The sequence below is a fragment of the Notolepis coatsorum genome (assembly GCF_963971535.1).
Source record: "Notolepis coatsorum genome assembly, chromosome: 5".
NCBI classification, from domain to species: domain Eukaryota; kingdom Metazoa; phylum Chordata; class Actinopteri; order Aulopiformes; family Paralepididae; genus Notolepis; species Notolepis coatsorum.
The window spans coordinates 136,711,936-136,730,010 of record NC_140169.1 but is presented as its reverse complement, the minus strand read 5'-3'; the positions used below and the strand labels follow the sequence as shown (position 1 = coordinate 136,730,010).

The following is an 18,075-nucleotide window of genomic DNA, read 5'->3' as shown; positions in this document are numbered from 1 at the left end:
GGCAATCGGCGGCCATTTTTATTTCTCGGGATGAGACGAGAGATGAAAAAATAAAAATAAAAAGATGAATACAATTCGGATTGTGAATGCCTGGTGCAGTAAATCATGTCTACCACACGACACCCTGCTAGTGAGAGCTGGATGACGCCACCTGTTGCTGTGAGGGGAGGCATTGTTGTGGCAGTCAGGTGTGTGTGTGTGTGTGTGTGTGTGTTCTATCCCCGTCTGCATACTTGCTTTCCACCGGCACCGCTTTCAACTGTGTGTGTGTTCAGACCTGGTATTCAGACGGAGTGGCTAGAGTAGCATCAGCCATGGTGGTCTGGTCTGGACCCCCCCACGCACACAGGCACGCACGCGCGCGCACACGCTTTCTCTTCTCTATTCATCTCTCAGCTGTCGCACAGAGAAAAGGGGGAAGAGGTGTATAAGAGTGAAGCATGGAGCTAGACAGAGGGGCGTTAGGAGCCACGTCCCAGTGACCTCATGTCCTAGAGCCATGAAACAATAACTATACCGCTGACCATTCTCTATCAAGGGAAGGCAAAAACACACAAACAAAGGCTCTCTCCCCCTTTCTCAAACAGCCCCTCTCTCTCTCTCTCTCTCTCTCTCTCTCTCTCTCTCTCTCTCTCTCTCTCTCTCGCTCTCTCAAACAGCCTCTCTCTCTCTCTCTCTCTCTCTCTCTCTCTCTCCCTTTCTCTCTCTCTCTCTCTCCCCTTTCTCTCTTCCTCTGTTTTGGCTTCTCTCTATTTCTCACACAGCTTCTCTGTCTCACTCTCTATCTCACTCTCTCACAGCCTCTATGTATGTGCGTGTGTCTCTTTCTCACAACCTCTCTCTCTCTCTCAGCCTGTGTGTGTGTGTCTCTCTCTCTCTCTCTCTCTCTCTCTCTCTCTCCCTCTCTCTCTCTCTGCCTATTTCAATAGATGGAAGTCTCGTTTGTTCAGCGAATAGGACCTTTCCCCTCACATTCTGTAGCTACAGTTCTTTAGAACAATGCAACCTGTTGGGAGAGTAGCTTTCATTCCTGTGATTGAAGTGCATACAGAACAGTGGGCTTCGGTTACCATGTGCACTCTTAAAAAAATGATCTTGTTGTTGAACACATAGGTTACAATGTTGTTACGTGTGTTAATGGCAACACAGTTTTAGGCCAGGTTGTGCGTGTCTTGCGCTGGGGACAACACACAGGGGGAAAAAACGTTTGTGTATTTTATTTGTGCATTAAACAGTGAAGCACTTAAGTTGGGCCACTGTTGGATGAACAACACCACCACTTACTGCCAGCAAATGTTTCCCTTTTGTTCTACACAATTGGATTGGTCTCTTTGGATAAATGACTAAATGTAAATGTAGTGTGTGTGTTTGTATATAATATTGACCTTCTGAGGGTGTGTTGTTTCAGAGACCTGCTTCTTCACCTTGAGAAGTGTAATGCCGACCCTGTGGCCATCGCAGAGTGCTTCGTAGCCAAGGTAAGATGTTCCCCTCGCTGCTCCTCCTCGTTGCTCCGCCTCGCTTCTCGTCCTCCTCACTTCTCCTCCCCCTCACTTCTCCTCCCCCTCACTTCTCCTCCCCCTCACTTCTCCTCACTTCTTGTCCTCGTCCTCTTCTCCTCCTCGCTTCACCTCCTCACTTCACCTCCTCACTTCTCCTCCTCTCTTCTCCTCCCCCTCTCCTCCCCTCTTTTCTCCTCTCTTCTTCTCCCCCCCTCTCCTCCTCCTCTCTGACTCTTTCTCAAGCTTGCTGCACACATGGACCTGTTGAAACCCATCCAAACAGCTGGTTCAGAACAACCAATAAAGCACATGTGCAAGCAAGTGCACACACACACACCAGGGCACGCACACACACACACACACACACACACACCAGAGCACGTGCACACACACACACGCCCACACAAGATTCTAAAGCCGCATGAGTCAGTCCCAGTGAATTAAAAGTAGAATGAATAGAACCGCTTCACAGTAATCAATGAGTCTACTTAGTGTTATCAGTGAAGTGTGTCAAGGTCCGTGGGTGTTTCATTTGCACGCACGCACACGCACACACACACACATGATGGAATGCCAGTTTCGAGGGCAGAGAGGGAGCGGAATTTTGGAGGAATTTTAAGAAGAGTCCAAATATATAATCACCATTTACTGTGAGGCTGGAGGGGGCTAATAGCAGTGCCTCGACAAGAAGACAACATGGACTCAGCACCTCTTTCAGCACGTCTCCTCTTCTTACAGTGTGTGTGTGTGTGTGTCAGTGTCTACTGTAACAGCTACAGCCGCCTCTCTGTGTCCCATAAAGATGATTATATCATTATATATCCCACGAGCACTCGCTGCGTTCCCACACTTCCTCCGAAACTCTCGCTATATTCCCGCAGTACCGCGGTCTCACAGTGTAGCCCTGTGCGGCCGTCCGGCTGTGTGCGGGGAAAGTGAAACACACATGGCCGAGTCTTCCTGCGCTACACACATGTCCTCAATGCAGTAGCTGTTGTCTGGACGGACTTGTCCTACAGCTGCTCTCACACCAGCCGCCATCTTCAGCAGTTAAAGTGAAAGTCGTAAAAACCAAACGAGACGCAAGACACCTTGTAGCCGACTGTTAAAAGATCCTGTGTTTAGGAAAGGATTTCTGTGGAAAAAAAGGTCAAGGGAGGAGCTCCGAAATACAGGTGGTCTAGCATGACGCGAGTGAAGCTCGACGTGAGCCAAGCGAGGCTCTCTTGTTTACACGACTCGAGAGGTGCATTAGCTAATCAGACGCACCGATCGCTTGTAGCGCGCGCTCGATTAATCAGCCGCGGGTCACGGCAGCAGCTCGCCACAGAAATGCGCGGAACGCTTTCCACAGTGTTTACCGTGTGGTCTGGCCAAGCGGCGAGGTCCCTTATCTCTAGACTAATAAATATATACCACACAAAAAGTCACTTAACCTGAATTAATACATGAAGACTTTTCTGATTAGCTGTTGGCTTAGACTCAAACACAACAGTGAAACTGGTGTGCCTGAGATGGCTAGCTGCTGTGTGTGTGTGTGTGTGTGTGTGTGTGTGTGTGTGTGTGTGTGTGTGTGTGTGTGTGTGTGTGTGTGTGTGTGTGTGTGTGTGTGTGTGTGTGTGTGTGTGTGTGTGTGTGTGTGTGTGTGTGTGTGTGTGTGTGTGTGTGTGTGTGTGTGTGTGTGTGTGTGTGTGTGTGTGTGTGTGTGTGTGTGTGTGTGTGTGTGTGTGTGTGTGTGTGTGTCATGAACTAGTGTTGGGTCAGCTGAGGGACCACTGCCTGGAAAGGTTTAGTCATCTGTGTGTGTATATTAGAGGTTTCTGTTCAGGTCGACTGGTTTATTAGTCTGGTTTCTGGTAAAGGAGCTGCTTTGTAGAAACTGTTTCTACTGTATGACAGAAGGTTAGTCATGGTCGGTGCAATACAGAGGAAACCATCAAAACCACAAGCCTGCTCTCCCTGTATGACTCTCTGCTATAACACACACACACACACGCACACACACACACAGAGGTAACTTCACCAGATTCAACAACCAGGTGAAAGAGTCACAACCCAGCATAGCCTTTGAAGGAGAGCGAAAATAAACGGATCATAAATCTCTCCCTCCCTCCCTCGCTCTCTCTCAGATAATTGGCTATCTATCCTGATGTTCCCCTCCGTTCTGCCAGCTAAGTCCTATTTGTGAAACACGTCGAGTAAGCTTTTTATATATACGTCGCTACACGCCGACTGTAGCCCTGGAAGCGCAATTAAATGATAGTTTAATAATTATCTGTCTTGGGGATCTATTGGCTTGAGCACCTTTTTAGATGAAGAAGAACTCCATCTCCCTGTCCTCGTCTAGACAGATCCATACTGCAGCAAAAGCCTATCGACCCCATCCCATAATAATGATGATGAGCGAGCGCTTGACGCAATGCTATCCGGAGATCTATTTCGACGCCATGGCCTGGCCTTACAGTAATTTGTGTGCAGCACTGTTGAGATGAAACATCCACTCCAGTTCAAGGACGGCATAAATCTTCAGACGCGTTTCCTATCTTAATGTTCTAGGGAGGGTATCCAAGGGGATTTTTCTAATCATTGTAAATGTTAGTAGAGCTGTGCTCGGGCTAAAGAAACTCCTTTAGAAACTAATAGTCATCGATTTTTAGATTCGGCTCTCTCAAAAGTGCGGCCCGCGGGCCAATGGGGGCCCTCGGAAACATCTCTGGTGGCCCACGATGACTTGTAATGCATGTGTGAATGTATTGGTCCATATATGTATCACACAGTACTTTGCTTTTAAGAAGGTAAAACGGCGCCCCCTGGGATAAGGTGTAAAATTGTGAATGACAACTTGTTGAAAGCTTGCTAGGCTGCTGGTTGCATACATGACTCGTGAGATGCCTCACTCACAAGACCGATTACGTCGTCATTGCAGGTACGGTAGCTAGCAATCTTTTATAATTTTGTGTTACGTTTTCTCTTGGGCGGCCCTCAATCCATTGCTGGGCCCCTAAATTGGCTCTCAGTCATCAAAACGTCCAGAACCCCTTATTTAGATTGCGTCGACTAAGCGATTAGTTGATTATTTCATTGAGAAATCTGTACAATTTGGGTTTCCCCAAATGCAGTCATGCGGAAGGGCCTCGTTAAATCTCATGCTCACCAGAGATGTTCTTATAATCTTTCGGAAGAAGATATCTGAAAGATTATTAATGGAGATATTTTCTAATCAACTAATTTACTTTGTTGTCTTCGTTGACCAAAACCAACCGATTCTAATGGACTTAGAGAGCGGGTGGCGCTGAATGTTGGTACGCTTCAGAAGCCAGGACACGCTGTACTGGAGTCTACAGTGTAGCGTGTGGGTGGAGTGGATATGGGTATTTGTAGTTTTACAAGAGCAGTATATTACAGATTTGTAGGCTATTTATGAGTCTGCTAGATTCTTGGTTAGGTTCAAAGACTGTGTTCATGTTATGGTTTGTGTGCTGGGATGGAGTGTGTGTGTGTGTGTGTGTGTGTGTGTGTTTGTATATTTTTTTGTGTGTGTGCATGCACATACATGGTTCACTTAAAATTAGTATTCCAGAAGTGTGTGTGTTGTGGTTTTGGTCTCGTTTGCCTGGGCCCTGGGGTATTAGCGTGTGCATTAGGAGTGTGTGTGTGTGTGTGTTTCTCGTGTGTCATCAGAAATCGATGGTGGCACATCTGGTTGCATTTAGGCCTGGTTTGTGGTGGCAGACTGCTGGAGACTAGGGCAGCTCTGGTCTTCAATTTAGAACGTTTCCCACCATGCACCTCAAGCACCCGAAGCGTGTGTGTGTGTGTGTGTGTGTGTCTGTCTGTGTGTGTGTATGTATGTTCTAGTTCTTCTATGTATATCCTATTTGTGGTCGGGATCCCATGCTCTGTGTTGGTTCCAGTGTGTGAGCATGTCAAATTGTTTGCTGTGGTTTGAACGATATATATCATTGACATTCACCAGGAACTGTTGTTACAAAACTACAGTATGGGCGTCGTGGTGTCTCGGTGGGCCACGGTCGAATGCCGTGTAATATCTGGATGTCGTGGGTTTGAAACTGGCCCTGTGACTTTACTTTCCATCCGTCTGTCTTTCTCTCCCACATCTCTCTCCAGCGTATACTACTGTATGTAAAAGAAGCAGAGATGAGATGAAAACAAGCAGTTGCATACCAAATACACAAACTAAATCTAATCTTGTGATGTGCACTCGATCTTTCTAAATACAGTTTTTCTCAGTCGCTTTGGTGCATTTCTCACATCACTATTTACATTTGCACAACAGTTGATGCATTTCTCAAAACAATTAGTACAAACTGCAAAACCTAGTTGATGACCTGCAAAAGCGTGTCACTTGCTCAAAATGGATAGTTCCTTCTTCAAAAGCAAGTATTCATGTCAATGAAAGTGTCGGTGTCATCAGAATGAAGTCCTGACACCATTGTTTATGAACAAGATAGTCAAATGGCTTTGTCATGTTTTCATTATGACGGATCACTCTAAGTGTTTTCCAATGCAAAAAAGTCAGATCTTGGTGACACTACCTGAAAATGCTCAAGACAGCACTATACACTATTTGCACAGCCATTTGAAATCTACAGTTACACATTACTGTACACACTGTACACATTGTAATATTCCCTCCTTGTTGGTCTGGGACATCAATGGTTGCTCTCTGTCCAATGTGATTTCTTCCACGCCTTCTACCTTTTGCCAGATTGAAACCCGCCTCATCAACGTATGTGTGCAGCGGTTCCCTGGTACACGCTTTATCCCAGAAGAGAGAGAGAAAAACTATAAACTTTTCCTGTGTAACATAATGCATTTTGGACAACATTATTGTACAGTATGAACTGTCATGTAAGTGTACTGCATGGCACTACACAAAGTAATATGCATAGAACACATACATGTTTTACTTGTGCATACTGGTGCCGGATCTCCTTCACTCTGTCGCTGTTCCGGTCAAATGGCTCATTGTACTACAATTGTTTCATGCACATTTAATTTACCCTGAGCACTCTGTCAATTGTAGCGATTGAAATGGATTCAATATTCCCAAAGATATTGGCATCCTCTATAACAGCACTTTGTATCTCTCTCAACCTTATGGCATTGTTTGCAATCACCATTGCACAAATGGCTTCTTCTTGTTGCGGAGTAAAAAGGGGCCCTCTTCCACCTCTGCGAGGTTGTCTTGCAATCCTATGTGGTGCAGAGTAAAATTACAGTAATGTACAGCAAACATGAGATATACTGCTTTACAGTAACCCATATTACTGTAGTGTACAATAACAGTGCTTCCCACTTGTAAAATGCGGCAGTACAGTACCATACTGTAAATATGGCAAATATTTACTGTAACACTACTTTACACTACAATACAGTAAATCTGTGCTGCAGTAAAGCTGTAAGTCTAAATGTAAAATGTAAAATGTGACAAGTTCTTGTCCCACTGCAAGCTTCATGTATGACACAATGGCAGTAGTGTAGTGCAGATTGTTTAGTGCTGAATTACTGTCCAGTATACACACCTGCTCTCCCGACGAAATGTTTGAATACAGTAATTTAATTTACAGTGTTCTCTCAACATTTGGCTGCACCCTTCGACCAGCCTCAGCCATTGTGAGGCCGTGATTGACAACATGGTGCACAATTGACAGATTTTGACAACTAGTTCAAAATGTTTGTATGTAATGACTCAAGCAATGAAATGAGGACTATTAGTTTTATAGGGAATGACTATTCAGCAGGCATAAGTATAGTTAATTTTGACTGACATGACATAAGCAAATGATAATGTTATAAAACAGCAGAGAATTGTATGAAAGCAATTGATGCATGTCCAAAAGCACTTGCAATTTGTTCGGAGGAATGAGAAACTGCTACTATGATGTGCACAAATGACCAAATGCTGTGGAGGTTGAACTAACGGATATGAGAACTTTAATTCTGATCAGAGAAATGCACCAAAGCAATTGAGAAAAACTGTAAAAGCCGTGAAAAGAATCAGATGTGTAACAAATACACACACATCTAATCTGTACATACCGTGCGCTACGCTAATGGAGACTAAATGGGATAAATAAGAAATGCACAGCAAAACACAAACGGTGTGTAACAAACCCTACGCATCACGTGTACTCAAACGTGTGTTTGTACTGTTCGCACGACGACAGTCCCCGTCGTCTGTCCCATGTGTTTATGATGGCGCTTCCTGTGATAGCGTTCCACTTCCTGTGTCGGAGCAAACCTGCTGTATTTATAGACACATGATGAGCTCAATTAGAGCCCCCCCCCCCCCCCCCCCCCCCCCCCATTACACAACACCACCACCAGGGTCAGACTGTGGGCCTGTAATGCTAGGAGAGGGGGGAAGATGGATGAAAGTGGAGTGGGGGGGGGCATAGAAAGAGGGAGATTGCGTACATGAGAAGAGGAGGATGAGAAAGACGGGAGAAATAAAATACGGCATACGTTAGAAACGGACGACGAGAGGGAAAGGAGCCGACATTGATCCGGGACGATGGAGTGAGTGATAGCCGAGGTAGAGAATGAAGAGGGGTGTGAAAGGAGGAGAGAGAGGGGCTCATTCCAGCTTTGATAAGCCATGCTGCCTCTGATGCGCTCCTTTTGATGTTCAGAGAGGCATGCAAGGTGGAATAGGGCTCAATTAAAGGGGCGGCCGGTTTGCTGCAAGGGGATATTTAATCTGAAGCGCTCTGGGCTGTCGGATCAACTGAACCCTTGAAGGCCAGGTACACAGGCTAATCACAAGCTACACGGTCGACTTTCAATTAGTAGCGGCAAGCGGAGAAGAGAGGAATTCTTTGTTGTTGGGACTCAGTGTGTGTGTGTGTAAATGGTACACTTATATAGCGCTTTTATCCAAAGCACTTTACAACTTATGCCTCACATTCACCCATTCACTCACACACCGACGGACGGCGGAGGCGACCGTGCAAGGTGCCGACCTGCTCATCGGGAGCAGGTAGGGGTTAAGTGTCTTGCTCAAGGACACTTCGACACGCTGCCCGGGAGGTAGAGCGGCATCGAACTGGGAACCTTCTAATGACCGCTCTACCTGATGAGCCACTGTCGCCCCTCTGCGTGTGTGTAGATGGATAAACACGGTTTGGAATAGCCGGCCCCACTCAACCTAATCTATATACCTATAACATGTCGTACACACCACCTGCACAAACACGCATGGCGTTTACTGTAAGTGGATAATGTGGACTCAACGTCAACCCACATACACTTTCTCCCTCATTTGACATTTTGCTAAGTCTTCACATCGTCCGCTGTGTCTTTGTTGTTGTGTAGGTATGGTATGTCTGGACTAATCCTCTTGCTTGTCTCGTTTTCAGAGTAAGGAGTTCCACGTCTACACTCAGTACTGCACCAACTACCCACGGTAAGACCACAACACTGTACCTGTGTGTTGTTGTAGTAATGGGTTGCCAGTCTGTGTGTTTTTTTTTGTAATGTTCTAAGTACCCACCATTAGGGATGGGCATCGATTTTGGAATATTCCAATAGTTGTTCAATTATAAAAAATCAACCTACACTGTGTGTAGTGTATTGAGAGAGGACCCTATTAACTGTTACACCGGTGAACGGCATGCTGGGTAGCCTGGTAGCATAACAGCTGGGAGAACAGTTTGCCAAGTTCACGCATTTCAAGCATCAGTGATGTAACGTTCAGGATGAATGCTTTATTTCCGCCGGCTCCGCTAGCGTTGGCTGTTAACCCTTTCACTGCCACACGACAGCCGGTTAACCCTTTCACTGTGACAATACAGAAGGTTAGCCCTTTACTATCACACAACCGACGGCGATGCTCCATCATTAGCATCATTAGCTCCGCAAATGCGGAGCTAATGATGCTAATGATGGAGCATCGCCGTCGGTTGTGTGATAGTAAAGGGCTAACCTTCTGTCGTGTGGCAGTGAAAGGGTTAACGATGACGGCAGTCGGCTAGCTCGCTTGTTGGATTATCTCACGTTTGCTATTAAAGGGGAACTATCTTATAAATGGCCTTTTTCAGTGTTTAGCATTGTTTCCTAGCTATGTGGACTTATATTAATATGATCTATGTCTCTAATTCTCATATTGGCGCATTCTTCCAATTCTCCTCTCACAATATTCACCCTCACTGAACTGAGTCATCTGAAAATGTGATGATTTGTGATGTCAGAAAGACACCGCTGCATGTTAATGTTCAGGCGCCGGCGCCGCGGCGCAGTGGTTTAGGTGGCCAGCCTCAAAACGGCTCGAGATCTTGAGGTAGAACAATGCTGTTTTTGAGGACTTGATTAGAAATACAAAACAATGAATTAAAAAATATATATAATTACAGAGGTGTTCCATAAACTCACAGGAATTGTGTAAAAGTGCCCAAATAGTGAAAGAAATAGTAAAATAGTTCCCCTTTAAGTAAAAACTAAATCGTACGTTAACGTGAAAGCTCGATTCTTGATTAGTATTCGCAAAAAGTTTTGCCCACCCCTACCCACCATGGGGATCTCCTCCGGAACCTCCGTCAACATTTGAATCCTACCCCTGCGGTGTGATTATGAACTTATGGATTCAAATAAAAACATCTAAAAACGGCGCCACACACACACACACATCCTCCCCTGCACCCGTTACGCCAGGGTGTGATTGACTGGTGAATTAAAACAACCTTCCCGTCTTCATTGTCACCCGATCCCAATCTCACATTGACGGACTTTATTCCCAGAGTCTCAGGTGGCTCTATTGTGTGTGTGAGGCGACGTATTCTTCTCTCTCTCTCTCTCTACACACAAACACACACACACACACATTACTGGTGTGTTCTATACAACCCCACCTCAGGAGGAGTCGCGCTGTCTGCTGCCTGCCTGTTACTGCCTCGGGGTCTCTCTACCGCCCTCGCTCTCCCTCCCGTTCCTTTATGTGGAGTCTATTGACAGAGTTACAGCTCATGGTGACAGATGGTGTTGTAGCAGCACCTTATCATACAGCAGCGGCTCTAATGTTTTATTTCACACATTTTGAGGGCGCCATGCGTTATGGGATACCTGTCTGTGTGTGTGGACCTCAGCCAGAACACTGTATATATGTGTGTGTGTGTGTGTGTGTGTGCAAACTGTGCACGTGCACATGTGTTTGTGTATGGTGTCTGTTTTTGTGTTATTTCAGTGTGTGTGCATGTGTTTGTGCGTGGGTTTGTGCGTGGTGTCTGTGTTTGTCTGTTTTTTTGTGTGTGTGTGTGTGTGTGCGCGCATGTGTTTGTGCATGGTGTCTGCGTTTATGTCTGTTTTTGTGTGTGTTTCAGAGTGTGTGTGTTTGTGCATGGTGTCTGTGTTTATGTGTGTTACAGTGTGTGTGCATGTGTTTGTGCATGGTGTCTGTTTTTGTGTGTGTTTCAGAATGTGTGTGTGCATGTGTTTGTGCATGGTGTCTGTGTTTATGTGTGTTACAGTGTGTGTGCATGTGTTTGTGCATGGTGTCTGTGTTTATGTCTGTTGTGTGTTTCAGTGAGTGTGTGTGTTTGTGCATGGTGTGTGTGTTACAGTGTGTGTGTGTATGAGAAGAGACTGCAGCGTGAGGTTGTTCTTCACGATAAAACATAATGTATCGGTGTGTTTCACAACAACTGACGCACAGCAGAGAACACTCCTTCTCCTCCCGCTGCTTTGAAGTGTTGCTTCAGCAGCACTGTGAAGAAACACACACTGGGGGCATCATTTATGAGTTAATGATGACTAATTGTGTGTGTGTGTGTGTGTGTGTGTGTGTGTGTGTGTGTGTGTGTGTGTGAATGGGTTATTGTCAGCTAGAGATAGACCCTCACTCACACCCTCACACAGCTGGTGACCCTTGCCAAGGTCACACACGACAGGGTCAAACACACACATATAGTGCACACATGCAAGCACACACGCATACACACACACATGCATGTATACATACATACACATACACACACTCACACATATAGTACGTGCACACACACACACATGGGTCAAACACACACACACACACTGACAGTAGGAGCTAAGGCTGCAGATGTATCATGGTCAGACTGGGCTCTTAGGTCGGGTTTCCTCTAGAACAATGTGAGGCCTGTGTGGCGCTGCACTGGAATTTGGACGCTTGCGCACGCACATACACACACACACATGCACATGCACACCCACGCACATCCCAACTTTTGGACAGTACAAAACTCTTTTTCCTCTTGTCTTGTGCATGCACACACACAGACAGACACACATTTCCTTTGTAAATAGGCTCTTTCTTCAGTAGTAGTTCACAGTAAATACTCTGATCTTACATAGGCATTGGCCTGACCTTCCGCTGTCCTCTGTGTGTGTGTGTGTGTGTGTGTTTGTGTGTGTGCACGCATGTGTGCATGCACTCTCGCTGGCTCTTTCTGATGAATCTCTAAATAGTTTTTTGTAGTATTTATTGTTTGTCTTCCTCTGTTTCAATCATTCATATCAATCGTTTTCTCTTTTTCACTTTCCTTGTTTTGTAACTCTTTCCTCTGTGTGACGGTGCTTTGTGAAGGACTTGAGGACCTGGACTGTGCCTCATGTTGTGATGCTCCGCCCTCATGTTGTGATGCTCCGCCCTCATGTTGTGACGCTCCGCCCTCATGTTGTGACGCTCCGCCCTCATGTTGTGACGCTCCGCCCTCATGTTGTGACGCTCCGCCCTCATGTTGTGACGCTCCGCCCCCATGTTGTGATGCTCCGCCCCTCATGTTGTGATGCTCCGCCCCCTCAGGTCCGTGGCCGTGTTGACGGAGTGCATGAGGAACAAGACGATGGCGAAGTTCTTCCGCGAGCGTCAAGAATCTCTGAGACACTCCCTCCCTCTGGGCTCCTACCTGCTGAAGCCGGTCCAGAGGATCCTCAAGTACCACCTGCTGCTGCATGTGAGACACACACACACACACACACACACCACCTACTGCTGTGGCTCAGCTTCTTCCCCCAGGCCATCAGAGCCTTGAACAATGAACACTGAGTGCCACAGAACACTGATCTAGCCGCACACATGAGCACACACACGACACGCACGCTGTGCACGCTCACACACCAGCAGCCACTTTAACACTTTAACATGAGCAGACACACACTCATGCCGCACACGCCCACACTTATGGCCAAAAAGGAAAAGCCACTTTAAATCAGTATTAGCAACAGTAACAGTGTATTGCACTACCTAAGCTACCTAGCATGTCCTATATGCTCTGTAAATAACTATGTACAGATACCGAGATGTCCCACCATGTTACCTGTTACCTGTTACCTGTTTATTGCACAATGTTGTTTTTTATTGGATTCTATTACATGTTGTACCACTGTATTGCACATCGTTGCGGGCAAGACCACCCGCATTTCATTGTATACTTGTATGCCGTGACAAATAAAACTCTTGACTTGACTTGATGTACGACATACACATTGAAGCACAAACACAGATTCATAGAAAGACAAACGCACACATCCAGAAACACATGCACCCACACACATCCAGATGCACACACACACCCACACACATCCAGATGCACACACACACACACATTCAAGCACAAACACATATGCACAGACGCCCATACTCACTCATCTAAGCACACACACACAATCACTCACTCACTCACTCATCCAAGCAAACGCGCACGCACAAATTTCAGACACAGAAACACACTCGCAGACGGGCAGGAATGTGCGTACGCTCAACACAACAATCACAAAGACATGAAATATCTTAGTTTAGTTTTAAAAATCGTTTTAATTAACCGTGTAATGAGCCGCATTATGTTTTTACATTACAGCGATATCGCCGTGGGCTACGTGTCTGTCGTTGTGTGTACAGTCAGGGAAATGCCAGTTCTATTCCCGACGTTACAACAAGTAGGACAACTGCTGCTGCGGCCATATGCTGCAGACATGTGTCGGGGACGGGGGCCAATGAATTCATGATATGCACGTGTGTGCATTAACACTTGTATGTGTTTGGGTGGGTGTGTGAGTTTGAGTGCATCATGGAACATCATACTTGCGTCCTAAGTTAACCCCTCCCTCCCTCCCTCCCTCCCCGTGTGTGCTGTGCAGGAGATAGCCAACCACATGGAGAAGGACACGGAGACGTACGAGGTGGTGCACGAGGCCATAGACACCATGCAGAGAGTGGCCTGGCACATCAACGACATGAAGAGGAAGCACGAGCACTCCGTCAGGCTGCAGGTACGTGTTCTCTCACTCCGTCAGGCTGCATGTGTTCTCTCACTCCGTCAGGCTGCAGGTACATGTGTTCTCTCACTCCGTCAGGCTGCAGGTACGTGTTCTCTCACTCTCACTCCGTCAGGCTGCAGGTACATGTTCTCTCACTCCGTCAGGCTGCATGTGTTCTCTCACTCCGTCAGGCTGCAGGTACATGTTCTCTCACTCCGTCAGGCTGCAGGTACGTGTTCTCTCACTCTCACTCCGTCAGGCTGCAGGTACATGTTCTCTCACTCCGTCAGGCTGCAGGTACATGTTCTCTCACTCCGTCAGGCTGCATGTGTTCTCTCACTCCGTCAGGCTGCAGGTACATGTGTTCTCTCACTCCGTCAGGCTGCAGGTACATGTTCTCTCACTCCGTCAGGCTGCAGGTACATGTTCTCTCACTCCGTCAGGCTGCAGGTACATGTTCTCTCACTCCGTCAGGCTGCATGTGTTCTCTCACTCCGTCAGGCTGCAGGTACATGTTCTCTCACTCCGTCAGGCTGCAGGTACATGTTCTCTCACTCCGTCAGGCTGCAGGTACATGTTCTCTCACTCCGTCAGGCTGCAGGTACATGTTCTCTCACTCCGTCAGGCTGCAGGTACATGTTCTCTCACTCCGTCAGGCTGCAGGTAAATGCACGCTCGCCACGGGGAGACTAGGCCCTCGTCCTCGTCGACGAAGGAGGGTTCTTGGTCGACTTGTCACGCCGTAGGATTTTGTCGACTGACCGGATAGTTTGTTTAATTGAGGTGTCTGTTAAAAATGACCTTTCCCACAGTATTTCCCTTCTGGTAGCTGATGCACGAGAAGGACATCGTTTATTCAACCAAAGGATATTTTTCAGTACTATTTTCATGCCAAAGCTGGGCTCATCATCAGAAATGACTTATTAACAAACAAAAGAAAAACATCTTGGTCAGCTAAGACCACAAAACGACGGACCCGTCTGCAGTGCAGTGAGGCTACGGGTCGACTGTTTCTCCTCCCAACCAGAGCAGACACTTTCGATTAAGACCCCTGTCCGGGGAACCATAGAGCGTCTGTTCATGTTTATTGTTGGAGCGGTTCCTGTATTCCCCAGGTTTGAATCCTCCCTCCCCCTCAGATCTTCCCTTCCTCCCTCCCTCCCTTCCTCCCTCCCTCCCTCCCTCCCTCCCTCCCTCCCTGCCCTTTCCACAGCCCGCAGATCGCTTACGTAAAAAACAATATTTTCCACTGGGCTAATGATAGCATCGAGTGAAAATAAAAGGGAAGCAAAGTGTGTGTGTGTGTGTGTGTGTGTGTGTGTGTGTGTGTGTGTGTGTGTGTGTGTGTGTGTTGTGTGGAAGCGTTCACTCCAGAGCCCAAATGAAAGGGGTGGTGCCGCGGTTTAAGTCTTTAAAGATGTTCTGCTGTGCTCTTGCTCTCCGCTGGCCCTCTAACCCTTGATGTTTCTCTTTCTCCCTCCCTCTCTGCCTCCCTGCCTTTGTTCTCCGCAGGAGATCCAGAGCCTGCTGACCAACTGGAAAGGCCCCGACCTGACCGGCTACGGGGAGCTGGTCCTGGAGGGGACGTTCCGCCTGCAGCGGGCGAAGAACGAGCGGATCCTCTTCCTGTTCGACAAGCTGCTCCTCATCACCAAGAAGCGGGAGGAGACCTACACCTACAAGGCCCACATCCTGGTCAGTGTGTGTGTGTGTGTGTGTGCGCGCGCACATGCGTGTCTGTTTGCTGGGTATATGTGTGGTTGCATTTCGGGTGCAGTGTGTGTGAGAGAGAGAGAGACCTCTACTCGTACATCCTGGTCGCCTGAATACTTTAGACAACAAATGTTTGTTTCCGCGTCTCTGATTGGCCAGGTCATTTCTGGTCATGTGACATGTACGCCCAATCGTGGGACCGCAAGTTTATACACTGGTTAAGCTTAGGCGCTCTTTCGAAGTTGGTTAAGGTTAGAGTTTGTCTTAGAGCGTGACGGCAAGTTCTTTCGACGGTTAAGCTTAGGCACTCTTTTCGAAGTTGGTTAAGGTTAGAGTTTGTCTTAGAGCATGGCGATAGAATGCCAGGTAGTTTGCAGGCTGTTAGACCCGGAAATCGGCGCAGAACTTGCTGTCCCACGATTGGCGCACATGTCACATGACCTGGCCAATCAGAGCGCAAAACTCGAACGCGGAAACAAACATTTGTTGTCGAAAGTATTCACGCATCCTGGTCAGTCGCACACCTGCGGCCCCGGGACGGGCTCGGCTTACAACACACACACACCGTCTTTTCCACTGTAACTGTATTTTTAGCAAAGGAGGGCCTCTGTAACCACTGGGCCCTGCGGGCTGGCTGGTTGGTTGGTTCGTGTGTCAGTCACACAGTTGGCCGACCTGCAACTGATTCGTCATCCACACACTTTTTTTTTAACATTTTATTTAAGGCAGGTCAATTAAGAACAAATTCTTATTTTCAGTGACGGCCTGGCGAGAGGAAAAAAGGGTAACAGATTTTATTAAAGAAATGGTAATTAAATTAAATTGAAGAGAGACAGATGGTACAAACATCACAGAGGTACGGGAAATAGTTAAAACACACATCAAACGAACAACCAAATGAAATTACATGCATGATGATACATACAGTCAAATTACAGTTAAAAGTTGCAGGTGTGTAATATATAGAGAGGAAAAGGGGAATCAACATGTGCAACAGTCAGCTAGGGACTGTTTCTGCTTAAACACATGAAAATGACGGAAGTGATGAACGTTTAAGGGAGTTCTGGAGAGAGTTCCAGTCGTTTGCTGCAGCAAAATGAAAGGAATTTTGGCCAAAGACGGTGCGGGTCTTGGGAATAGATAAAGTGATGCGGTCACTGGACCTCAGGTGAGCACCTAGTAAGTTCCAGCGCACTCGTCAGTCTTATCAATCGTTTGTTTTGTCCCTTTGCAGTGTTGTAACCTGATGTTGGTGGAGGTCATTCCTAAGGAACCGCTGAGTTTCAGTGTGTTCCACTACAAGAACCCAAAGCTACAGCACACAGTACAGGTATAGTCAATTTCAACATTTCTATTTATAAAAAATTCTTTTATAATAATAATAAATGTATTTGTATAGCACCTTTCATACAGAAACTGCAGCTCAAAGTGCTTCACAACAGAAAAAAGACAGGCATAAAAATGAGCACATAAAGAGCAGACATATAAAATCACAGTTTTTCACATTAGGATCCAACATCCCAACAGGCCACCTTGTTTATGGTTTGATTCAGTTTTTAAATAGACAATAATAAAAAGAGTGAGATGGAATTACAAGCGAGCGTACACACAGCATATGAAAACACTCGAGGTCACCATATTGTGCTTCTTCTTACCTTTTGTATCGCTCGGCTCTGTAGCTTTACAAGGAACAAGTGTGCAATCAGAACCTGTGACCACAGTGTGCAGGTGTCCCCGTGTTGTGAGGTCTGGCCCCCGCTGCGGTGCTCAGACATGCTCGGCGTTCAGGGGGCTAATGATGGCCATTGTTGTTCTTTAAAAAACTGTTTTTGGAAAAGCACCCAAGAAAAAGAAAAGATAATCTGTGTTACGTAAGAAGGCCGCAAAGTGAGTGAATGGGCACAGACCACAAATGTTTCAGGGTTTACCCCCGTAATCTCTTAATGTCTTTTCAAGTCTGTACCGTTTGTTGTCTCTTATCTCCTCTGTGTTCCGCTGCCTCCAGGCCAAATCGCAGCAGGACAAGCGCATGTGGATCCTGCACCTGAAGAGACTCATACTGGAAAACCATCCGGCGAAAATCCCAGCAAAGGTGCGGACGGTTTATCTCTAAAGCTGCCCCTTGTTGTGTCTGAGTCTCTCTCTCTCTCTCTCTTTCGCTCTCTTTTTCTCTGCCTCTCGCTCTCTCTCTTTCTCTGTCTCTTTCTCTGTCTCTCTCTCTCTCTCTCTCTCTCTCTCTCTCTCTCTCTCTCTCTCTCTCTCTCTCTTGACTGAAAGTCTAAAACAGATCAGTGGGATCTGTCTGAATGATCGCCCCCCCTACCCCCTACTTCTTTTTCTTTCTTTCTTTCTTTCTTTCTTTCTTTCTTTCTTTCTTTCTTTCTTTCTTTCTTTCTTTCTTTCTTTCATCTTTCTGTTTTTTTCCTTCATCCCCCTCTTTCTTCTTTCACTCTTTCATCTTTTCCCTTCCGTCTTGCAACCACTCTCTTGTCCGTCTTCTGTCTTTTCTCAAGTGGAAAATTATGTTTTTTTTTGGTTGTCCAGAGGAGCTTGATGAGAGGGATCATTGTAATTACTATAAGGGATTTATTGTAAAACGTCCTGCTTGTAA

General features: G+C 46.5%; 1 protein-coding gene across 3 annotated transcripts in view; it reads left to right on the top strand.

The window, feature by feature from the left end:
• The window catches only part of LOC311229277 (pleckstrin homology domain-containing family G member 1), a 70,264-nt gene that overhangs the window by 44,831 nt on the left and 7,358 nt on the right, over positions 1–18,075 (top strand). For all 3 annotated transcript variants that reach the window (XM_084315347.1, XM_084315346.1, XM_084315345.1), the window contains exons 4-10: positions 1,409–1,478; positions 8,885–8,931; positions 12,298–12,448; positions 13,632–13,763; positions 15,264–15,446; positions 16,699–16,794; positions 17,470–17,556. In XM_084315347.1, coding sequence (XP_084171473.1) covers positions 1,409–1,478; positions 8,885–8,931; positions 12,298–12,448; positions 13,632–13,763; positions 15,264–15,446; positions 16,699–16,794; positions 17,470–17,556 — 766 coding nt within the window. The remainder of the gene's footprint in view (positions 1–1,408; positions 1,479–8,884; positions 8,932–12,297; positions 12,449–13,631; positions 13,764–15,263; positions 15,447–16,698; positions 16,795–17,469; positions 17,557–18,075) is intronic.